General features: G+C 41.7%; 1 protein-coding gene across 1 annotated transcript; it reads left to right on the top strand.

The window, feature by feature from the left end:
- The first annotated feature begins 9 nt into the window (after nt 1-9).
- Nucleotides 10-11,438, top strand: mtpap (mitochondrial poly(A) polymerase). The gene is given in 11 exon segments (XM_018698294.2): nt 10-199; nt 833-1,005; nt 1,118-1,186; nt 1,188-1,283; nt 1,286-1,351; nt 1,536-1,760; nt 3,440-3,651; nt 4,792-5,018; nt 7,273-7,365; nt 7,474-7,547; nt 10,041-11,438. Coding segments are annotated over 11 exon segments (1,725 nt in total). The 5' UTR covers nt 10-48; the 3' UTR covers nt 10,380-11,438.
- The last annotated feature ends 11,856 nt before the right edge of the window (nt 11,439-23,294 follow it).

Below are 23,294 nucleotides of genomic sequence, written 5' to 3'. Positions count from 1 at the left end.
CCGTAGACATCGCCACGCGCAAGCGCTGTTTAGCTTTAGCTTCTAGCAATGGCGTCCTCCTTTGCAGTGTGCAGGTTACATATGAGGGGACGGGGCAGCCCGGTGAAGTGCTTACAGAGGCTCGATACATTTCTTCTCAGAAGTATCGGAACAAACGTTGTTGCTGCGCAAGCTGAGCCAACACGAAAGGACGAAAGTGGTCAGTATTTTAAACTGTCAAACAAACCAAGTTAGCCTGTAGCCTAGCCCTGATACACACCGCTGTCTCCTGTGGTTACCCGTCATTCCAAACTCCATTCAAATATTTTTATTTTTCGGTAGCCTTATCTGTCGTACACAAGACGTCAGTTATTTAATAGAAAATGAAAAAACTTAAGAAATTATCAGGGTCTCGGTAATTTTCGGTTTTGTGTTTGTCCACCAGGAAGTCCCAGTTCAGTGAAATCCTCTCCTAAATTAACTTTTCTGTCATTAAAATTAAAATGCGATTTTAGTAGATGCTTTGTGGATAATACGTAATGTTATATACGTATACGTATGACACATGGAACTCTTATGTGACTTGTGGTATGCACACAGTTGTCTGTGAACACTGTAGTCACTTTGCCTATGAAATTTGGCATGGCATTCTAGGGCTACTGACACTCGTACATGTGAAAACGGCGCTTCTTTAACAGCTAATGTTGCAAGGTCTGTCCGACAACAACAGTATGCTAACCACACACATGGATTAACGATGACAACAAATTATTGTCTCTTGTCTTCTAGAAATTGTTTAAAAGAAACAGATAAAGTTATTCATAGTGTTGAATATTTTGCTCCTTCTTGTCAGATGAAAAGGAAAAGGATGGGCCCAAGTCATTATATGCTGTCCAGACAGAGAGGCAAGAACAAGCAGAGAGATCTGTTCTTGTTAGCTGCAACTCCAGAACCACTGAGAAGAAGTTCCTCAAGTATTTATCTAGACATGGTGATATCAAGAAACACTTCTTCTATGAAAGCTATGTAAGTGAAAAACCAAGCACACCTGACTTTTGACATTTTCACATACGACAAACTTCTTTGTTATGGATGTCACTTGGATGATGAAATTGTGTGTATTGGTGTTTTTCTCCAGGGCATATATGCTGTTGTAGAGTTTGCCAACCGGGAAAGTATTACCTCTTTACTTGAAAGAGCTGCTATCCCCCACAGTCAGCCATGAGTCCGTGGTGCCTTTTAAATCAAGACTGCTGTCACTGAATAATCTCAGCCAGCAGACTCACCAAACCAACAGTTTGGCCAACAGTGCCAACCACAAACTACCCCTCCAATCAATGAACTCATACAGAGACTGTCCAAAGAGGAGAGTGTGAGTAGAGTATCATATACAGAAGTACACTTTGGATTAAAGAACCAACACAGTGACTTGGATTCAGCTATCAAAGACTAATACATATGTGAATTGGTTTAAATAGATCCTTAAAAGTATATAACATAAGATACATGCCTCAGTGATTGTGTGAACCATGGTTTGTCTTTTTATTTCCCCTCAGATAGACCAACAGATAATCTCCCTGACAGAAGCCTATCAGCTAACAGAGGAGAACAGCAGGCTGCGTTTTCTTGTCTGCTCTCTGCTCAAGGACATTGCTGCTGCTTATTTCCCAGAATGCACCATCAGGCCATTTGGCTCATCAGTGAATGGCTTTGGAAAGCTGGGCTGTGATCTGGACATGTTTCTGGACCTGGATGGCATCAGTGGAAGGAATTTGAAGATGGTAATTGCAGGAGTGAGGATCGTTCGTTAGCAGCTGTCTTTAGGTTAAATAAGATTAATTTATAAAAACCAAATCAAGGGGAGTGTAGTAGTGATAACATCAGATAAAAATATTTCCAGTTTACAGTTGAGTTACTATACATTAAATTGCAAACATTTGCTACAAAAATATGCAGACTTTTTGGTATACTACTGATTTGGACCATGCACTGCATCAGTTTAAACAATTCTTTCAGGTTGAATATCATCTTGGTAAAGGATAATTTTTAAAATAAAAAAATGAATTGATCCTAATTGTATTTATATGGCACTATTCATGTAGTGAAAGTAATTCAAAGTGCTTCATATAAAAACATAAAGTTTAATACAGTGATAAGATACAGAAAGAAGTCAAGAATAAATAGAAAAAAGTTAAATAAAATGAATTAACTATAAGCAAAGTGATATAAATTTTATATATTTATATTTATATAAAATGGCTTATATAAGAATGTGTGGATTTATAAGTTAAAAAGGCTGGGCCTTAATCATTTAAAGCAATAACCATTAACCAATAAACAAACCTTCATATCAGTTCTAAAAGAAACAGGCAGCCAATATAATGTGGTCAGTCTTCCTTTTTTGGGGGTTAAAAGCCTGTCAGCAGAGCTCTGAATCAACCTGTTAAATGATGTGGCAGGAAGTCCTGTTAAAAGGGCAATACAATAATCATACATTAAAAAAACACAGATGAGTGTTTGTACGTCATCAGCTTTGACAGTTTTTATAGGCAGTATATAAATATAAATGATACTCACCTACTAATGAAGAGACGGTCCTGTGACTTGTTAATTATCCACTAACGAGTCGCACCTTTGCCTCCTGACCCTGACGGCTCACATGGCAACAGGGTGGGTCAATGACTGAGCACCACTTCCAAGGTAACAACCCCACCAAAGGTTAAATACCTAGACCTTCACAACCAACATTGAGAACTGATGAAACGTCTTCAGGGAAACTGAAAGACGTCCAGTTGCCTTCAGCTCTAGCACTTAAGACTTCATATAAACTTGATGTAAATTATTACCACAGTAATACACTTAATGGCCTGAATAAAATGCAGGAGATTGTCAGGGATTGTTATTATATTGTGTTATATAATTGTTTTTATAACTGTAGTTGAGTATTTTGCCATCTCACTGAGAGCTGGAACAAATAATCATTTACTCAGTCTCTCAGAGTGTCCTTGAGCAAGACACTGAATCCCAAATTACTGCTGATGTTCAGGCCAGTACTTTGCATGGGAGCTCACAGCCGTCTTCGGCTTTGGAAAATGTGACAGGATTTTTTTGCTATTTTCAAATATCTGAAAACCAAGACATCAACTTATTGATGCAAAGAAATCTGCAGATTATTCAGTAATGAAAATGATCAACAGTTCATGTAGTAGATCCCTGCTGATGTGACCTAATCTACAGTTAGTCATGATGCTGTTTTTCACATATATCAAAGGCCAAGTGTGCCATTGTGTTAGTTAATGCAATCAACACTAGTTCTTTGATTTATTATGGGGATGTTGGATGGAACAATATAGAACATAGTGCACTGATAATTGTGTATTAGTATAAAGTACTATAGTGCAATAGGCAACAAGAAGAGAATGTTTTAGGGCATTCAACCTCTGTAAACTCTGTTTTTCAGCCAAAATCAGGTCTTTCACTAGAGTACCAGATGAAGAGGGCCAACTCAGAGCGCGCTGTCACCCAGAGCATCCTGTCCGTCATTGGGGAGTGTGTGGAGCAGTTTGGGGCAGGGTGCGTGGGGGTGCAGAAGATTCTCAACGCCCGATGCCCCTTGGTGCGTTTTGCCCACCAGCCCTCTGGCTTTCAATGTGACCTCACAGCCAACAACAGGTATTCACCCTGAACACATGTATTTTAGTAACAGATGGATCAGTGGTATTCATTGAAATGTCGTGCATTGTTGGTCATGTGAAATGGTCATATCACAAAATGTCAATTAGAGTTGGTCATAGGTCTCTTGCTTCACAGAAACGACTACTTTGGAATTGTCATGTATATTGTTTAAGCCACCCTGGCATTGCAAAACCCTAAACAGAAACCAAACTCTGGCAGGAAGTGCTGCAGTGGTTGCATGCTTGCCACAGTGAAACTGAACAGCAGGGCCACTGAGGGGGCTTGTTTGTGTTTCACTTCTTCCTTTCCAACCATGAAGATATTGTGGTCTCTGCTGATGGCAACACAAGTAAGAACACACCTGCTAACGTACAGAAAACCACTGCAGTTTCTAAGGAAATGGAGTTGAACCACTCACGCTGTGGGTGGATGTGAGGGGGACTTTTCTAATATCGTGCTCTGACATCTTGAAGCGCAGCACTTTCCTGCCCGTGAGATGTGCGTCAGTATCAGAGAAATAGAAAACTAACAGCAACTGTGACTTTTGAGTGACTGACAAAACTGAAGGCTGCTCTCTAGTGGTGGTTTTTGTGTGATTTTAGTTTCACTGACCCTTGACATTCAGCATATTACAGTATCTCCTTCTTTAAACTTAAGAGGATAGATGTGCATAGATGTACATCATTGATCTATCTTACTCAATCAGTTCAGACTATGCTGGTATTATTATACTCACTGACTATAGTAATACTGTTTTAATTACAGATCTGTAGACACAGTGTTTAATACAAGCTGCAGGCATTTTATAACAGACCTGTTTTAACTGCCCTTTTTTCTTATTTGATATTTTTATTCTGACAATGTCGGGTGGCAGCATGAGCTTGTCCTACAGTAATTAAGTGTCCCATAACAAGAACAGATGTCCTGTTGAACTGAAACTCAGTCCTCTCATTCACTGCAGGTAGTTTAGGTATCAGAGCAAACAAGTGCAGAAAATAAGAATACCCAAAGAAGTTAAATTTATCAGTAACTTTACTTCCTACACTTGTTTTGGAAGTGAAAAGACGGTAGCATAACTCCATTAAAACATGTAGCACACTTGTCAGTAGTGGTAGTAATCCTGTGTGTTCTCCACAGGGTGGCGATGAAAAGCACAGAGCTGCTCTACCTGTATGGAGAGCTGGACCAGAGGGTGCGTTGCCTTGTGTTCACTGTGCGCTGCTGGGCCCGAGCTCACGGCATCACCAGCAGCATCCCAGGGGCCTGGATCACCAACTTCTCCCTCACCGTAATGGTGCTGTTTTTCCTACAGAAGAGGAGCCCTCCCATAATCCCCACACTGGACCAGCTCAGAGACCTTGCAGGTACCTCCCTACTCAACCTTTCACAGATATCTACAGTACCTTTGTTTTTGTACATGATCAAAATCATTTACACACATATATGTAAATTTCAAAATTCTTAAAAAGTGCATACAGCAGAATTACAATGTTACAGTGCCCTATAGTGCCCCACCACACAGTGAGCCCCCATCCTTCTAATCCCACGGTGACCCCACCCGTGCCCCATAATCTCAAAGCAAAAATAAAAACTGTTAGTGGCGGGCAATATGGTGTTAAATATACCATGAGATTATGCAAATTTGTCACACAAATCCAAAAGGCAGAGAAATCACACATATATTTATTTACATACTGTCAAATGGCTCAAAACTCAGTCCCTCTCTTTTCAAAGCAAAGATAGAAATACATATAGAGAACACTGCATCATAACATTATTAAAAAATAAACCAAAAACACAGCAAAATAAAACACTGCCTTCAAACATCTCACCTCATCAGATACAGAAATGCATGTATTCAGTAGTGTGTTTTGCACCATGTGTTCAATTTACTGATGTTTCCTTTGACAGTGTATCAAAGAAAAACTGAGTTTGAGTGTGGCCAAGTATGGGGTTTTCCATTATACAATACAGGTGCAGTCAGACCAGGAAATAGTTTGTTTGTACATTTGATAATGCCAAAGAGGGGTCATCAATCAAAAGCAAAACATTGGATGAGGTAAGTTTAATAAAAAGATGATTTCTTGGAGTTAAATAACTTTTATGTAGGAGCATGAAATGTAGCAGTTTGTTAGGGCTGCAGTTAATAATTATTTTCATTAGTGATGAATCTGAGAACAATTGTCTTGGTCAATAAATGTCAGAAAATGACAAATTGCAATTTCCTGAATCTCAAAATGGCTTTTATTGTCTGACCGGACAGACCCCATAAGTATTGTCTATTAACCGCCAAGACAAAAAAGCATCAAATTAGCACTTTTAAGAACTATGTGATTAATTAGATAATCTAAGGCTGCGAGTGACAATAATTTTCATTATTGTTTTGAACCTGCATATTATTTTCTCATGTAATTGATTAGTCTTGATCACAATCAGTCATCTATCACAATTAACAAAACTGAAAGTGAAGTTGTCAGATGTCTTTGTCCAATCAACAGTCCTATAACTTAAACCATTAATCTATTTATTAGATTAATGGATTAATTGTTTCAACTTTATACCAGTTATTTGAACTCTAGGATTTATTATCAAGAGGGGATGTTTTCACAGGTTTTGACTTGTGAGCCCTTTAAATGAAGCAGTGTTTACTTGAGACGATAATTTTATGCAGCAGAAATATTTGAATTCTGGTCTCCTATCCTGTCAAGCATCTCACGACCCCTCAGATTTGTCCATCAACTCCTTCCTGTTTGGGAACCAAGACTCTAGGGTACCTCTGCATGCTCGATGCTTCTTTAAACTGTCCATGACTTTAAAAATATAACTATAACTTAACAGCAGCATTTCAATGTCAGGTATGACCAAGCAGCCTAAAGTACTCAGCATGACCTTCATCTTCACCCCCTGAGCATCTGCAGTAGTTTTATTTTCTTCCTACAATCCCAGTGTTTTTTGTTTTCATTTTGCCCCTGTAGGTGACTTAACTGCTTTTATTACCATGTATACATTTGTAATGACCACGGAACCCAGTACCCTGTGGTAATGTAACCACAAACGCACCAGTCTGGCTCTGCGTCCACTGCTGCTCCTCCCTTGCTCTCTCCCTCTCCTCTGTCACCTTGGCTGCCTGATAATTGCCTTCCAAAAGCAATCTACCCTCCACCTCCCCCTCCACCACCCCCCTCCTCCTCCTCGGCCCCGTTTAGCGCAGACTCTATCACACAGAGTGCTTACAGGCCAATAAAAGACCCATCACTCTGGGAAGGTCGATGACCCGCCTTCTCCGGACACACACGTGCGAGCAGCTATTTAAACAGTGGTGTAACACACAAACACCAACACCAGCCTCACTGTGCTGAAGGAGACTGGTAACAAGGGCATTGCTGGACATGTAAACCAGCCAAGCAAGGACATGAAACATGCTCTGTTTTTTTTCTTTTTCTTTGTCAGCCTACATACAGACACATGTACATGCACCCGCTCTCTCTCCTTGCCACTGTGTCTCTACGTTTCCTCTCCATGAATGCACCGACACCATTCATCGGTGTCTTGTTTATGGCCATCATAGGCGTGTAAAGGCAGTCAATTTACCTTGTATCCCCGCTCTCGTCCCACAAGGTCCCGCGGACAAGAGCGTGATTGAGGGGAACGACTGCACGTTTGTCAGCGACTTCAGCAAGATCCCGCTCCACAGCAACACTGAAACACTAGGTGAGCACAAGAGCGTGGAATCAGGGCTGTAGGGCTACAATTCAGTTTGATCGATAACAACATTTCTGCTTGCAGTCCTTCATGCTAACTTTTCTTTCCTTCTTTCAGAGGAACTGCTGCATGGATTCTTTGAGTTCTACAGCACATTTGCATTCAGCAGGATGTCCATAAACATCAGAAAGGTATATATGATTATTCTTATCTCCCCATATTTTCAATTTTCATTCATTCCAGCTTCACAGATTAATAAATGAATATTCAACAAAACACTTAACATACAGCGTGTGAGCAAATAGGAATTAAATGATAGTCCCAAGTCAGTATCATGTCATACAGTGTTTATGCACTGTCAGGCATTGTAAATCATACATAGGATTTCTGGCACAACATAACGTAACGGTGCACAGAGAAGAGAAAAGATCAAAGAGAAGAGGTCAAGAGGTTTTTTACTGAGAGACCAACACATTTCGGCTCATGGTTCCCTAGAAGGACCCCAATGAAGGCCACAAGCCAAAACATGTTTAAATTGTTCTTTATGTTATAAATCTTTCTGGACATTACCAGATTCTCTGGTAAATGATTAAATTGATGAGAAGATGCTTCTCTTATGTACTGTGAGAGGCTGTAATGAGTGTCTCTTGTGCTCACAGTGGAAATTGATTAAGGCTTCAGAGGCAAAATAAGTCTTAAAATCCATCAGCGATGCACTCTGAGTGGACAGAAGGCACCCTTCTTCCTTCATACCATTACAACTCCACTCCACGCCAGGTGCCAGATATGCAACAACTATGGCTCTTTCCATAGATATCCAGTCACATCTGAATAAAGCAATAAGGGGCATTAATGAAAATAATTATAATAATAATAATAATATAATATAAGAATAATTATGTCTGAGAGACAAAAAACCATCACCTTAACCGATTGGCTGCTGTTGTGACTGAAACTAAATGTGATTTCATCCTCGCAGGTAGAGCTAGACAGATACATTTACTGATATATTGGTCGATTGCAGATAATTGTTAGTATCTCCATGTCGGTATATAATATAGGTCCTCATCCTTATCAAAAATATTTTTGTATGGTATGTGTTCATGTAAAAAAAAGGTTTATATAAAGTTTATAAAGTCTCAAACACTGGTAATAGCCACCTCATAAATCCATTATCTGCCAACCTCGACTCACAAATCGGTCTGTCCAACACTTAGCCCATTCTGCTACAATGAAGTTATAGGCTACTTGTATGGCCTATAACTTCACTCAAAAAAAATCAAACTGCATCACTGAAAGATGAGAACATAAATGAAAAGACATCCAGGACGATCTTCAGCATTAAAGGAAAGTCAGTTCAGCCTTCTTTCAACTTTTCCTCCCAGCATCAGAGCTGAGCTCCAGCAGAGAAATCTGTTGGTAATAAAGGCTGTGTTTGGTGGATGGTGTCTTCACACACACACACACACACACACCACACACACACAGATGACAGCTGTCCTTGTCATGTGTGATTGATGCCGGCCCCACGGGGCCCGGCGCCCATGAGCTAAGATCCCAATTAGGAGCTCCAACATGCTAAGTGTAAACAAATACATATTGGTTCTATTTAAACCCATATTTACCCTGTTGCTGCCTGTTTGTGCCTGTGTAGTATTTTTTGCAGGCAGTGAAAGCACATCCATGGTTGAAGTTTTTCTAAATAAAATGGAGGGGAAAGATCAAACCAAAAGAGTCCGACATCTGTTTCCAAGTCTTGCTGTATCTCAAAGTTTATATCAAGGGGAGTATTCAGGGCTGATTTTTCTTCTCTAGCTACACAGGCTGGTTAATTAACCTACCTCTTCCAGTTTGTAACGTTGAATAATATCCTACTTAACACCTATTGCTTTTCCCTCTAGTAATTTAGTCTATAAAGTAGGTTTTCATGCTTTGATGGCACAGTATATGAGTTGCAGGGACTTTTCTAGCACTTGGACTTTAATGAATTGATGCTGCCTGGAAAAAGAGACCCTGCAGCCTAATATATGAGACTAATATCAAGTTTGACAAAGAAGAGGAAGCCTGCAGGTAGACTGTGGCCGTGACCCGTGCCTATAGGCTTTCACCAGTGGAGCAACAGCCATAAATCTGCTTTACTGTGCTACAATTCCCCACTCCTCTGACTGATGGCTTTATGTTGCCATCCTCTGTCCCTCCCTGTCCCCCCACAGCTCCATCACTTTATCCCTTCAGCTCTATTACTGTCAGGCTGTAGTCAGGATACTGCATGCAAAGTACCATGAATGGTTCTTGACTTTTCTTTGACCCATATATTGATGGTTCATTTGATGGCCACAACTGATAGACACAAGCACAGACCATATCCGTTTCAGCTGCTAACATGTCCAGTATGTACAGCAGGTTTTTATATCAGTCTGGCCCATTCTTCATTGCCCTTTGTAAATTCTTCTCATTTTTCACGACTCTAGTCAAAATGTCTTCCAGAGCCATGTCCATGTCTCTCCTTCTGCCATCTGCTAGCCTGTGGAGAGGATGCCCCAGATACAGCAGCAAAGAGCTAAAACCATGACCAACAAGATAGATGGACCATAACGTACAGTACATACAGGCCTGCACTTATGGCTGCTGCTGCTCGCAAATGTGTTTTCAACTGCCAGCATTGTCCCCTTCTCACTCTCCAGGGCAAAGAGCAGAACAAGCCAGAAGTGGCCCCGCTACACATCCAGAACCCGTTCGAAACCTCTCTGAATGTAAGCAAGAATGTCAACGCCACCCAACTAGACCGCTTTGTGGCTTTGTGTCAGGAGAGTGCCTGGCTATTCCAGCAGATTGAAACCAACACACCCAGAGGTCTCGGGGGGAACGACACTTCCACACCTTGGGGACTGGCTAGCATCCTCCTGCCCTTAAACGTTGCAGGGGTCAAAAGTCGCAAGAAAAAGAGACATGAGCCTGCCAGTGAAAGGATCAAAAGCTTGTTAGAGTCCTTGAAGAATAAAAATCATCAAAAGAAGAGCTAAGACTCCTTGAGAATCTCAGAACCAACCTCCATCTTGTCATTGTTTTTCATCTAATGCACTGCTGTTGCTGACTGATAGCTCACGTAGGAGATGGGGAGAGAGCAAGGACATCTCCTGCAGTGGTTACTTCTGCTGGACTGTAGTTCCCAACATGAACACTGGAGGGTATTACTGAGCCCGGTATGTGCATATTAGAGACCTGAAATTAAGGGAGTGGTTACTGTATACTTCACTGTAGACTTACCTACTCTGTTGTAAATTAAAGGCAATACCGTGGAAACTGAAGCAAGTCCTACCAGAAGCTCACGCAGGAGACTTTAGATTGTCATTAGATTACTCTGTTTTGTTAATACTACAACATGTAATGAAATAATCAACCTTTTACTGTAGACTGAAAACACTGGTGTTGGTTATTATGGGGACTCAAAACTGAAAAAGGCAGCCAAAGAATATCTGATGCATCAAAATATAAGTAACGCCATCTGTAAATGTGTTAGAGAATTACAAAGGGTATAGAAAGAAACATAAAACTTAAACTTCTCCTCAATTGCAAATTAATTTTTTTAAGAGGAAAAAAAATGAAAGCTGTATTATTTGACTCCTATTTATCAGTAGCTTTTTTTTTAGACTCCTGATTTCACATCACACTAGAACAGTTACAGAACTTTATTGCTTGGTAGCTTACCTAGAAACACTGAACACTGCCAGCCATAGCTACCTAGCTGAAGCTAACTTTCATTAACTCTTGTATGAGTAGGTAAAGCATTTTAGTGGGCAAGCAAATGGTAACAAGCCCCTATTAACTATTCACAGACACTATGCATATGTTATCTCTCATTAGTTGCCACCATAGTGTTTTTTTTTTTTAACTGAAGTGAAGTGTAGTATCTGTGGTAACTGAGCAAGTTTCAGTCAGCCAACAGCCAAGATGCTCAATCAGAAAATGTCATTTGACGTGACATTGTTGTCATTGTCATTGCAAAATGCTTTAGTTACTTTATACCACGACACTGCAGTAGTACACAGTATGGATGATGATCATAAAGATTGGCTGATGTAGTTCTGTGGTGTCATCTTTCATCCAGACAGATGAAAAAGCTGGTGCTCAACATATTTCACTTTCAGTTCTTCACGTAAGCCCGTTGGCCACAGTCATCTCATAAGAATGAACCGTTACAGTTGAGCTCAGACCAAAAATAAAAAGGAAAAATAATGAGTTGAATAATGAATTAGAATAATATTTTTTTTCATTATTCATTATAGTATTATTAGTTGGTATTTTGAACTCCTCAGATAGTCGCCTGCTGGCTTTTATCTGCCTTGGGGCTCTGATGGGTTATCACTTGAGGATTTAAAAAGGGAACAAAGAATACTGAAGAAGCATTTTCTTAAACATTACATCTGGATTCAAGTTTTTAGCAGCAAATGATGTAAAATGGTGACATAGTTCTTGCATGTGTTACATTTATTTTCAAGTAGACATCCCCTCAACTTGGTCGCCTAGTTCATTGGAACTAAAGTCAGCCAGCTTTGTGGTGACGTCTGTAGAATGGATTGACCTTTCTGAAAACCCACTGGTTGATGTGTCATGTTAAATATGTGAAAAGAGACATACCACTTTAACTTCTTCTAGATAGATTGAAGCCCTTTAATTCAGTTTCCAGCTTTCAGTGCTTGTCTACTAATCACATTCCTCTGAAATGAAGTCCAAACTGAATTTGGTAAGAAAGGTCAATCACATCCTAATTTTTTTTCCCCCAAAGTTACATAATCTATATATGTGAGATAGAGGGAAGAGAAAAGACCTATGGGCACATGTGTTAAGAGTGCATCTACAGGTTCACATCTCATGAGTGCGCCTGAGTGTGTTTGTATATGTGTGTTTCAGGCCCATGGGACATGTGTTTAAGGAGTAGGGAGTGTGCAGCCCACAGCTGTTTTTCAGCTTATTGCTGTGGGAGGTCAGGGGGAATGAGAGGATAGACTTTTAACTACCCCCCCCTCCCCTCCCACCACCAGTGCACCCTTTGCCACAGGGGCACGGCACGGATGGGAGGAGAGGAGTGAGGCAGAAGAGAGCCCATCACCGCCTCACACCCCCCTGGCTTTGAACTTCACTCACTGTCCCTGCCTCCACTCTTCTAGCTTACATTTCTCTTTCAAATTCAATGTGCCTCCCCCTCTCTCTCTCTCCCCCTCTCTATCTCAGGCATCTTTTTCCTCTCCTCTCAGAGTGGCAGTGTTCTTTGAGGTTTGCAGAGTTTGTTTTTTTCCATGAGTGAGTTTCTGACTGATGGATCTGCTCTGGTGGAGCGACAAAGCGGTTATGAAACGTGGTGGTTAGAGGAGCATTGGGTGGGGAAATCAGCACCTCAGGGGAATTTGATGAAATGGGACTGCTGGGTGTTGTAAGGTTCATTTGAAGGAGCTAGATGTCAGCACTGTGAATCTTCTGATTTGTATTTGGTGGTTCAGAATGTGCTGTACCATTTTTAAAATTTATAGACAGTCTATGAGGCAATTACGAGGATAGACAGAAACTGTGGGCACTTCCCAGAAGGTTGCCACAGGTCAGTGTCAAGGTTAATCATATTTTCTTCTAGCTCATCCCAACCACTGCAGTCAAGGTTTTATGTGATTGTCTCCTAGTGATAGAGCACTTAAGACTGCAGAGGGACCAAGGTTATGTTTGGCAAGCCTGCCCAGGCAGTGACCTTCCTCCAGGGTGTTTGCAGGCGGCACACCGTGGGTTCTGATTTATTAGGAAAACTGGCAAAAAGTCGAAGATGGATTGGCCCTCTTGCAGAAGTCCAGAGGTTCAGCAGGGAGATGGCCAGAGTTTATGTTGCTGCCTTTTTCTTGGCTCCTAATGCGCCTTCAGAGCCTGAAAGAATGTAAAAAGGTGGCCTGAGGGTCTGAAAAACATGGGAGGGATTTGAGGAAAAACAGTCAGGGGGGAAAAGTAGGAAAAACAAGAAACGAAAAAGATCTTGGCATGCAGTTTGAGGTTGAATGCCCCCTAAAATGCTGAAATCTCGAGCAGCCTCTTGCACAGTTGCTTCAAGGAAGAACATGGTGTTTGATGTGGAAGCCTTATCAGTTGGGGCGCTTTCACAAGTTATTTTATCAAGCTGTCCGATCACCATGCCACTCCTTCCACTTACCTCCATCGACTCCACAAAGACCTGTGAGCCATGTGGAGAAAGTAATCTCCAAAGGACTTCCCCTCGCAGTTCCATGAATTGTCCCCATAACATTGTGAGAGGTCATTACGCTGGTTTCCGTGGTTGAGGAACAAGCGTCCTGGCGGCCCCTTGGGGACCCAGCCTCCCTCTTACTCCCAGGTTTCCCACTCATCGACACCACAGTTGGCCTTACTTAGGATGTGTTGAGAGGGAGCAGGGAGCACAGGAATGCACTTGCTGCACGTCAAGGCCCCCTGAGGTTATCGCTGTGTGTATCTAGCTACAGACTTTCTACTGTGTATCTGCAGAGGTGTCCGCTGGCTGAAAAATGTGGTTATTGAAAGCTACAATCAAGTGACCCCAGTCAAAATGCAGCAGCCTGTATCTCTTTGTCTCCATGTTCCTCCACAATGAAAATATGAGGTAAACTGTTGGCGACCAACTCAGTAATGTACGCTACGTGTTTACAGTGTATGGGAATGCCTAGGACTTACTGTACCCACCAACAGTTCCATTGTTTCAGTGTGGGATGCATGGCTGCCTAATTGGAGCCTGGCACAGAGTTACTAGTGACTGAAGCCTTATAGTGTCAGCAGCCATGGTGGTTTGCACATTCTTTCTCTCACTGGACAGTGGAGTGGCTACATCCATTCAGCACCAGCCAGATCAGGCCCCAGTTTGAGACAGTAGCTGCATGCTGTGATAGAAGGTGAACTGTCACATGGTTACATACCACACACAAGCACACATTGCCATTGTACCACTGTGATTAGCACATGGGTGGGTATCCATAGAAACATACCCCGTTCATCCGCAGCGCTCTGTCAGGCTCTCCTGGGTGCCTTTACTCCGTGACGAGAGAATGCATGTGTGATGCCACATATATACATGTGACACAGGAAGTCCCCAGAGTTCTGGGTGCTGCATTTATACCACCACATGCGCTTAGTTGTTTTTACAAAGCTGCCATTGTGTCAGGGAGGGGATGAAAGTGATTTGATGCACAGTGTTTAAATATAGGAACTGAGAGTCACCTTCTTGGACTCAATGTAATTCTTGTATTGTTTTATTTCACAGGTCTAATTCCATAATGATTCCCAAGGAACTTGTGCACTGGATTAAAAATCTATCTTCCAGGACTTTGATCTCAGTAAGGTTCAGTATAGAGTTTGACATTTTAAAAATCTTAATTTAACAAACTCCTTTTGCTTTTTAATTTTAGTTAATATTAAGTAGCAAAACATTATAATGATATATAATCATTTGGGAGCTTCAAATGTACTATTAAAGTAAGATCAGTCACCTCAACAAATCAGCAGAGCTCAGTGTAGGATGTGGACTCTGAATTGAGCATCAGGCCTGTGTCCACATTGTTTGGCCATCTGTGGGCAGCCCCTAAAGAAGGCTATGGACAAGGCTATTCCAAGGATAGTGGGAGTAGAGAGGGGGTTGATGGTTCAGCGTTGGGGCTGTAGAGATAATGTTGGTCCTGAGCTGGAGGGTTGATCACTAACATCCCTCTCTCCCTCCTCGTCCTCATGAGCCAGATTTCTCCTCCCTTTTCTATAAGAGCTTAATCTACAGTCTGCACCACAGCCAGTGAGGGCCTTATCAGCTGCGTGAGAGCCCGCATGTCAGCTTTGGCCTTGGCTCCCTTCACTGGACAGACCTAGCTGAGAAGATACACACTCTTATGGACACACATATGCATAGCCACAAGGCTATTTCAAGTTCACACTCAGCTCTGAAAGGACAACAAGGTTTTTTGTGTGTGTGTGTTTTTGACAAAAAGAACTTCAGATTACTGAACAGTTTGCAGCACTGGTTACATTTTTGGCTTGTGAGCCTTTACAGCCAAGCATTTCTTACAAATGACCCCTTGTGAGTTACACGCATATGTCTGCAATGAGAAGCAAAGATTGTTTTATTGTAATATTGGAGATAAATGATAAAATGATTATAGAAGACAGTGAGAATACATAGTCTGTGTTGCAGAAATATCATTCACTTTCCTATCAGCAAGGTGAAAGACAAGGTCGGCCACTCAGTCCATCGCTTTTGTCCAGACTGAAATGTCTAAACAATGGATGGATTGCAGTGGAATTTTGTGGATCCCAGACGATGGATCATAAAGACTTTGGTGATCCCCTGACTTTCCCTCTAGCTCCACCATTAGGTTGACATTTATCTCCATTAACTTTTCGTTAGACCAATTAACATTTCATCTAGTGTCACCAGCAGGCCAGAATAAAACAGTCAACATGGTAAACATTATACTTGTTAAACATCAGCATGTCTGTATTGTGAATGTGTTAGCATGTTGATTAGCATTTATTCACTCAAAGGACCTCTATACCACCTGACAGAGCTGCTAGCATGCAGTAGACTTAGTCCTGTTTCTTCCTATTTTCTATCTTGTAAGTCATTTTGTGACTTTGTGGCCAGTCCTGACCTCCACATCATTCTCGGAAAACAAGATTTTGTGTGATTCAGCGCTGAAATAAGGTGATACTGTTCCATAGCTGTTGGTAAAGCCAGAATATAATGTGTATCTGGTGTGACACCAGCATCTCACGGCTCCAGCAGTTCTGTGGAACAACTCAACTTAAATGGTCCACTCCAATTACTAGTTTTTACAAGTTCACAAACACTGAATTGAGTTGTAGCACAAAAATAATGCATGCGCATATGTTAAAATGGGCAGCATATCCCTCCAACATCTTTTCAGGCCAGACTCTCTTCTCTGTTTGGGTTCCTTTGGCTCCCATCCATCCAGACGTAATGGCATTCATTCCAGGAAATCATAAAGATACAATTCAGAGGCTCTGTTTTTATAATCAGAAACTAGGGGTTCCTCCTTTTTCTATTATTTTTCCAATCAAAGCCACAGTATTTCATTCCCCCTTAGTGTAAAAGATTGTTTTCCTTCAGCGGTATTGGTCCCGCAGTATAGACTGCAACCTCCACGTGTTTCACTTCTATGGAAAACATTTTCCCCGTTCTTCTCCTCCACGCACAATTAATTTCAGATGTCACTTGTAGGTGGCTGGTGAATTCCTGAAATACTGGAGTGTTTTTTTTCTCTGCCTCACTGTATTCCAGTAAGTACAAATTGGAGATCTGTGCATAAAAAAGCGTAACGGAAATTAAATGAGACAGACTGAAAACAAGCCTTGTGCTGCCGGTGCCCTACAGAGAGGGACTTGTTCAAACTCACCATCCAACTGCCGTTGGGAGCTGTGACTAGAGCAGGATGTTAGAGGAAGGATAACCATCCAAATGCTGATGTGATTAAAGGGCACAAATGATTCTTTGAAGCTACATTTAGCATTATTTTAATAGTATCCCTATCCTCAGCCACAGTGGTCAAATGTCCATGTAGAGAAAAGATGAAGGGTTTGAAATTATTGAGCTGAATGACATCGATGCTCTGATATGATGACATTTTCTATTGTGGTAGAAAAAAAGTGCAACATTTACATTTTGGTTGGCTAACTGGACATTGGACTGTTTAAACAAGCACAATGGTGCTTGTTTAAATGTTTCTTGGTCTATAACTAGCATTAGCCAAGACTAGCTGTGGCTATTTCCAGCTCACTTTACTCGATTTGGCTCTGGTGTAGTAGTTGACTGATGGTTTTTAGTTTAGTGTTTTGTTGTAACTGCACATTTAATGTGCAGATTTTCTGAAATTATAGGTGTCTATGGCACATTGGTGATATGGTAATATACAGGTCAGATTTTAGTCCTCTAAAATTTTTAAAATGAAATTATGGTTTATTCAATTTTGACTAATTCTTGCATTTAAGCTCTGTAAGACAGTATGAATCACGGCTTTTTTCAGAGTCCCTGGAAGGTGGAGATACTACAAGGGAAGGACGGAAACAGGCACTTAAGTTGGTGGGCTCAGTTCAGGACAATATGGATGTGAGGGTGGAAGCCACAAAGGCAGCTCTGTGTTTCAGCTTGAGCTCCGAGTGGCTCTGCTGGCAGGCACACATAGATCAGTATTGTATCTGTGGATAGTCGAAGGGACCCAGCATTCAGCTACACCCCCACACTGTCACTTGAACTCATCCAGATGTGTTGGGTGTGCATCAGGAGAGGGGAATCAGACTTGTATTCAAAGAAAATACAAAAATAGGGCAATAGTAGTATAGTACTGTATCTCTATCATCACAGCATCACTACGAGTGTCAGTTGTCACAGGGAACAAGGCCCTACATCTCATATTTAGCTCTGCTGCTAAAATTGGGAATGCAGATCTGATATCACCTCTTGCACTCTTGACATGAAAAATCTACACTGAGAGGTTGGATAAATATAGCCCCTGAGCTAACTATGGAGGTATCCGTTCTAAGAATCAGCCCAAATTCCTAAAACATCTGAAAATACCTCCAGAGCCTGCCTCTGTCAAACATCACAACTCCTCGCCTCAAACAGCTCCTGATGCCTGCCATCGGCACAACAGGATTGAGGTTAGCTGCGCAGGAATGAGAGAAAAGGAACAAACATAAACTCAACCTCGGGAGCATTATCCTCTTTTTGCGGCACATTTCTATTCATCTCTTTCTTCGCCTCCATCTCTGATTTCCTCAACATCAGGGAGAATAGAGGAAAAAGCAGAGATGAACCCCCCCACCACCACCCCACTAACTCCCACCTTCCTCGTTGGCTCCAATTAAACTGCCCCTGGTTCCTCTTGCGTAATAAAACCCTAATAAAACCCCCTATTGGCTTCCTGTGCAGGTTCATAGTGTGGTTAATGAAGCCGCTATCAGCTCACAGAGCGGGACAAGGTCTTATTAGAGCCAGTGGAATGTGGCGAGGCCCAGTGGATCAGAGACTCCCAGCTCATTAGAGAGCATCTGTGGCAGCCCACTGACATGGGAGACTGACTGGCTGATTGGGTGATAGACTGGCTGGCTGACTCACTGACCAGACTGATTGACCTGTACTTTTTAATGTATCCATTTTCCCTCAGTGTGCCTTGTTTACTTTGGCTTCTCAAGGTGATTTTTAACAAGGAATGAACCATAGTAATCACCTTTACTGTGGCTGACAGTCAAAAGTCTACTAACAGCAAGTCACATTTACATGATAAAGTCTCTCTGTGTAGAATTTTTCAGTGACTATAGCATCTTCAACATTGTTCTGGCAGCTTTAGCTTGTATTTGTAGAAAAACAAGTGAATCCCTGTAAAATCTGTCTGTGTTGCTTTCAGCTCATCCTCAGTGTTCTCAGGTCAGACCACTCACTCATCTTATTCATGCAGCTTTGAATTTGTAATTACGTACTCTGACATATTTTGAACTCTTAGATATATAACTTATATCACCTATTGCTTTTGACTTGGGTGCAGAGCAACGTGACATTAACGCAAGATATTAACACCACATAAAGTTGATATGGTGAAGGACTTAGCAAATAGTTGTCTATTTACACTACCACACTAGTATTCACTTGGAGTCGCATGTTGTATATTTGCATTGCTATATGCTCTGTTGTATTTACCAGTTAGGAGCTGTCTGTTTTGTTTGGTGTCTGTTGCTGGGCAGGTTGTGTGTTTTGCTGAAAATAGCTGCCTCCTGCATCTGGAAATGATGCCAACAAGAGTGAGAATTAACCAAAACAGTAAAGTTGTGGGCTGTAAAACCAAAACAATGAGCTGAACAAGTTGCTAAAATGCTCGAGGGAACTGCAGAGTTGTTTGATAATTCTCTGTGGGTTCCTCCCTGTAAGGAACTCCTTTCACTTTACACATAGTCATTTATTCCATTATTCATATAAAAATGTTGTTAATCATTACATTGTAGGGTGTGAGTGCAGAGCTAACGCATTCTTCTGAAAGGTAAATCCCTGATGATCTTTGACAAACCTGAAAGGTCATTTAACAAAACTTACAGCTGTTTGAAAGGTGTTTTATTTCCTTAAAGACTTCTCTAACCATTTTTTTAAAAACCCATTTCCCAAGTGTCGTGTATGAAGATATTACAATAGAAAGTAATGAATATAGACAAATATACTGATCTTTAGTGTAGGAAATTGTGAAATGGGTTAAAAATCTTTTACATTATGCAGCAGATGGAATTTTGTTTTTATCCAGATGGTTTGAAGAATCTTTGGGGATTCTGGGAAATAACTTCAGTACAGCTGTAAGTGTTGTTAAACGACCTTCTGGGTTTTTCATAGATCAAAGATTGTCAGGGATTTACTGTTCAGAAAAGCTGATGCTTAGCTCTGTGACATGAATGTAATGAGAAAAAAGGAGAAGTAAAAATCAGGCCTCAAAGTTAAACTAGTCAAACAAGTAAGATGCACTAACCTTAGAGGAGACAGAGGAAGAATTTGCCCTTTTACCGAGAAATGGAGGAGGAATAGATTAATCAGAATTCTGACAAAAAAAAAATTCAGCATTCATGTTGTTTTGTCAGATAGTCACTGTATTCACTGTACAGTGTAGCTTAACTGTTGGCCTTTCTGCAGATGTGTTTGACAAAAGAATGTTCTGTTTCTTCACACTAACAGCTGATTTACCAACTGTACGAGTCATAGCTGTAACCAGCTGCTGTAGCAACATACACCCTGTGCATATGTTAAGAGTTTGAGACATAATAGTTGACTAATCATTTAGACAACTCAGCAACTTGTCAGCCTTGAAGAATGTGACTTTTGTATTTCCTGTGCTTTCTGTCAGCAGATAGGTATGAAAAAGTCATCTGTGAGTTACTGTTCATATGGAGGTGGAGAGAGCCAGTAACAAAGTCAATGCAAGTATATTTTTTCCAGTGCAGGAAAAGTGAGAGTCATGCCAGTCACTCCAAACATGTCTTGTGACTGCATACTCTGCGGTGCATGCTGCTGTCAGCGGGAGACATTATCTGCTTTTGTGATGGATTATGACCTGTTGAATGTTCATAACAGGTTTTTGGAGGATGAATTATTCTTTTAAGTACTTGAGCTGGATGAATCTGCCCTCCAATAACCAACATTTCAAGAAGCTAGAGCAGGAACGTTGCTCTTAAAAGATTATGCCTCAGCAGTGAATCACTCAGTGAATCACTCAGTGTTTTATGTGCTCCCTGTTATCGCTGTAAACCTTTAAATATGGCTGTAATATCTCCATACTTTTACATTTCACTCCATGTGCTGCTATGTTTAGTAGCAGCAATCAATCTCATGTGTGATTCAGCTTTGCATGCTCCCCTCAAGCAAAGTCAATAGGTCACATCAAGAAAGGTTATGAGGGTCAAGCTCCCTGGGGCTTTCACGTCAGGCAAGCCCATCAACCAGCATATTACTGCTCATTTCAGTCCTTGGCTTTATGTTTAGGTTTGGCATGTCTAATACCTCCTGTCTAATACCAGTGGCCCTTTAGATGAGGCAGCATCCCATCATCCGAAGGGACCTCTGAAAAAGAGCATCATCGTCTGGAGGAGGCTGATGCTGGTGGTGTGCATTTCTGCTGCTGGCAGGATGGAGTTCATTATAGGTCTTCTCTAAACAGCAATGGACAAAGAGAGGCTGGAAAAAAGGAGTAAGACGAAAAGAAGAAGGACCAAGATTGGGAGGGGGGGCGGTCGGAGCCTGACTGGGGGCCCGAGAGAGACAGGCTTTTCCTCTAAAGGGATTCATTATGGTAACATGATAGCCCTGTCTGGGATAATGGAGCAGAGAGGAGAGGAAGAGGCCGTGCGGGCGAAGGCCGAGAGCAGCGTGATGTTGATGCTTTTTTCCTGGACGGAGGCCGTTCTCCGCAAAAATCCAGCCTCGAATACTCTGTAACAAGAGCTGTGTTGTGGTTCGCAGAAAACCCCAAAAGCTGTTGTGTTAGGGATGGAGGGTTCATATGAATTCAGCTGATGTGGAGGCAGATAGGAGTCCTTGGAGAGCGGTTAGTCTCTGGATGTTGGAGCAAGCTGAAAGCTACAGCTACAGCAGGAAAGACATTTGATTATGTTGAGGCACTGAACACCCCAAATAGATTATTTTTCTTATCATATTTCATTATCCTTCCACATGCATGAATGTGGGAAAAAAAGGCACTTCCATGAAGCCATTTAATCAAAACTTTCATTGTTGAGAATGTGAATAAAGAGCTGTATTTTCATTTGGCCTCATTTTCTCAAACATAATGTGCGAGCTGAGTGCAGGGCGTGCCTTCCTGCTCTGTGTTTAGGTAGCAGGCGTGGGGGTACGGAGACACGGGCCAGAAGCCTCCACGCTCCAACAGCAGGTTTCAATTCTCCCACCAGCGAGGCAGGTTAACTTATGCAGACACCAATATGTGAATTTGGCCAGGTTTATTTTCTTTTGATTAAATAGGCATTTGGGGCATGTGCAGCCAGGCTTGAGCCTCTATAATGCCTTTATTCTCCAGGAACTCGTGGGGGGAGGGAAGGCGGAGGAGGACGACGTGAGACAGGAGAAGGATAGGGAAAGCGGCAGTGAAAGAAGACGTGGTGGTGGACTGTTTCTTTCTGTGACTCCTCTTCTACTGACATCTTCTCCATCACTTTCTTCTCCCCAGTGTCAGAGCTCTGGCACGAAATTCCACACATGCCTTTAATTTGGAATAAGGCAGCTCAGGAGTGAAGTTATCTTACTGCTGTGGAATTTTCCACTCTTGCCTTCTGACGTGAGGCCAGAAGCAATTAAGCAAAAAGAGGAGTGGGGTGTATTTATCAGATTGGAAAAGAAGGGCGACGGCTCTCTGTGAATAAAATGCAGCGGTCGCTCTTGCTTGCTCAGGCCTGTGTTTAGTGACGAGCGTGAGTGAGAGTGGCAGGATGGAGAGATAACGATGAGAAGGTGAGAGGTGACAGAGGGCTAAATGCTTCAGTCCCCTCTGGAGTCTGTGTGCTAAAGGGTCCATAAGTATTGCAAATGAATTGAGAGAAGATGGGTGCAAGAATATTTATCTTAACCCAAATGACCCCCGCTCATTATCTCACTTTCCCCCTCACTCATTCAGAAAATGTTTGCCCATTGCCCCTCACATGATGAGCTGAATCTTAACTGACTCATGCCTTTTAATAGGCTTCCCAGCCCCGACGGAATAATGACCGCTGTTACATAAAAAAAGGAAAAGACAACATTTTCTGTATCCCACAAAACAGCTCCTCTTCCGTCTCACTCGTCCTCCCCTGGGGAATCTGCGAGCCATGAGTAACCCAATCACTGACTGCGTGATGGATCTAACAGATATGTTAGATCCATGGCTCTGCCTTTGACCGCCTGGCCTGTTTTTGTACTCACATCCTTAGTTTGGTTTCTGCTCCTTTTGTCTAACTGCTGAAGAAAAAGCTGGGTTATAAAAAGAACAGTGACAGAAGGTCTTTGAAGTTTTCTGCAAGAAATTGCGGAGAGGAGTGGGGAAACAGTTGGGTCCCTTCTACTTGAAATAGTAATTATGCTAACGCTTTGATATTTTGGATACTGGGAGCACACGTTCAAGCCTCCTATTCTCAGTACTGTAATACAGAGAAAAATTTCCCATTCTCGTGAATAATAACCACATTGATGTTCAGAAAAGAGCTATATTCCAAAGTGACTTCAGAGACATGCGCTGCTTTATTCCCTCTCTCAAAATCTGAGAGAAAACCTCCTTTTCAAGCACTAATTGATATAGAATCTAATGACCAACTTCTTCTTCTCTGTCTCAGTTAATGGCAGTAAGCCAGCTGCACGGCTAAAAAGAGAATACACTGTGCAAATCAGCACCGTATGA

Source organism: Lates calcarifer, linkage group LG24, assembly GCF_001640805.2.
Source record: "Lates calcarifer isolate ASB-BC8 linkage group LG24, TLL_Latcal_v3, whole genome shotgun sequence".
Classification (NCBI taxonomy): Eukaryota; Metazoa; Chordata; class Actinopteri; family Centropomidae; genus Lates; species Lates calcarifer.
The sequence above is the reverse complement of the archived record's forward strand: the minus strand, read 5'-3'. Positions and strand labels throughout refer to the sequence as shown.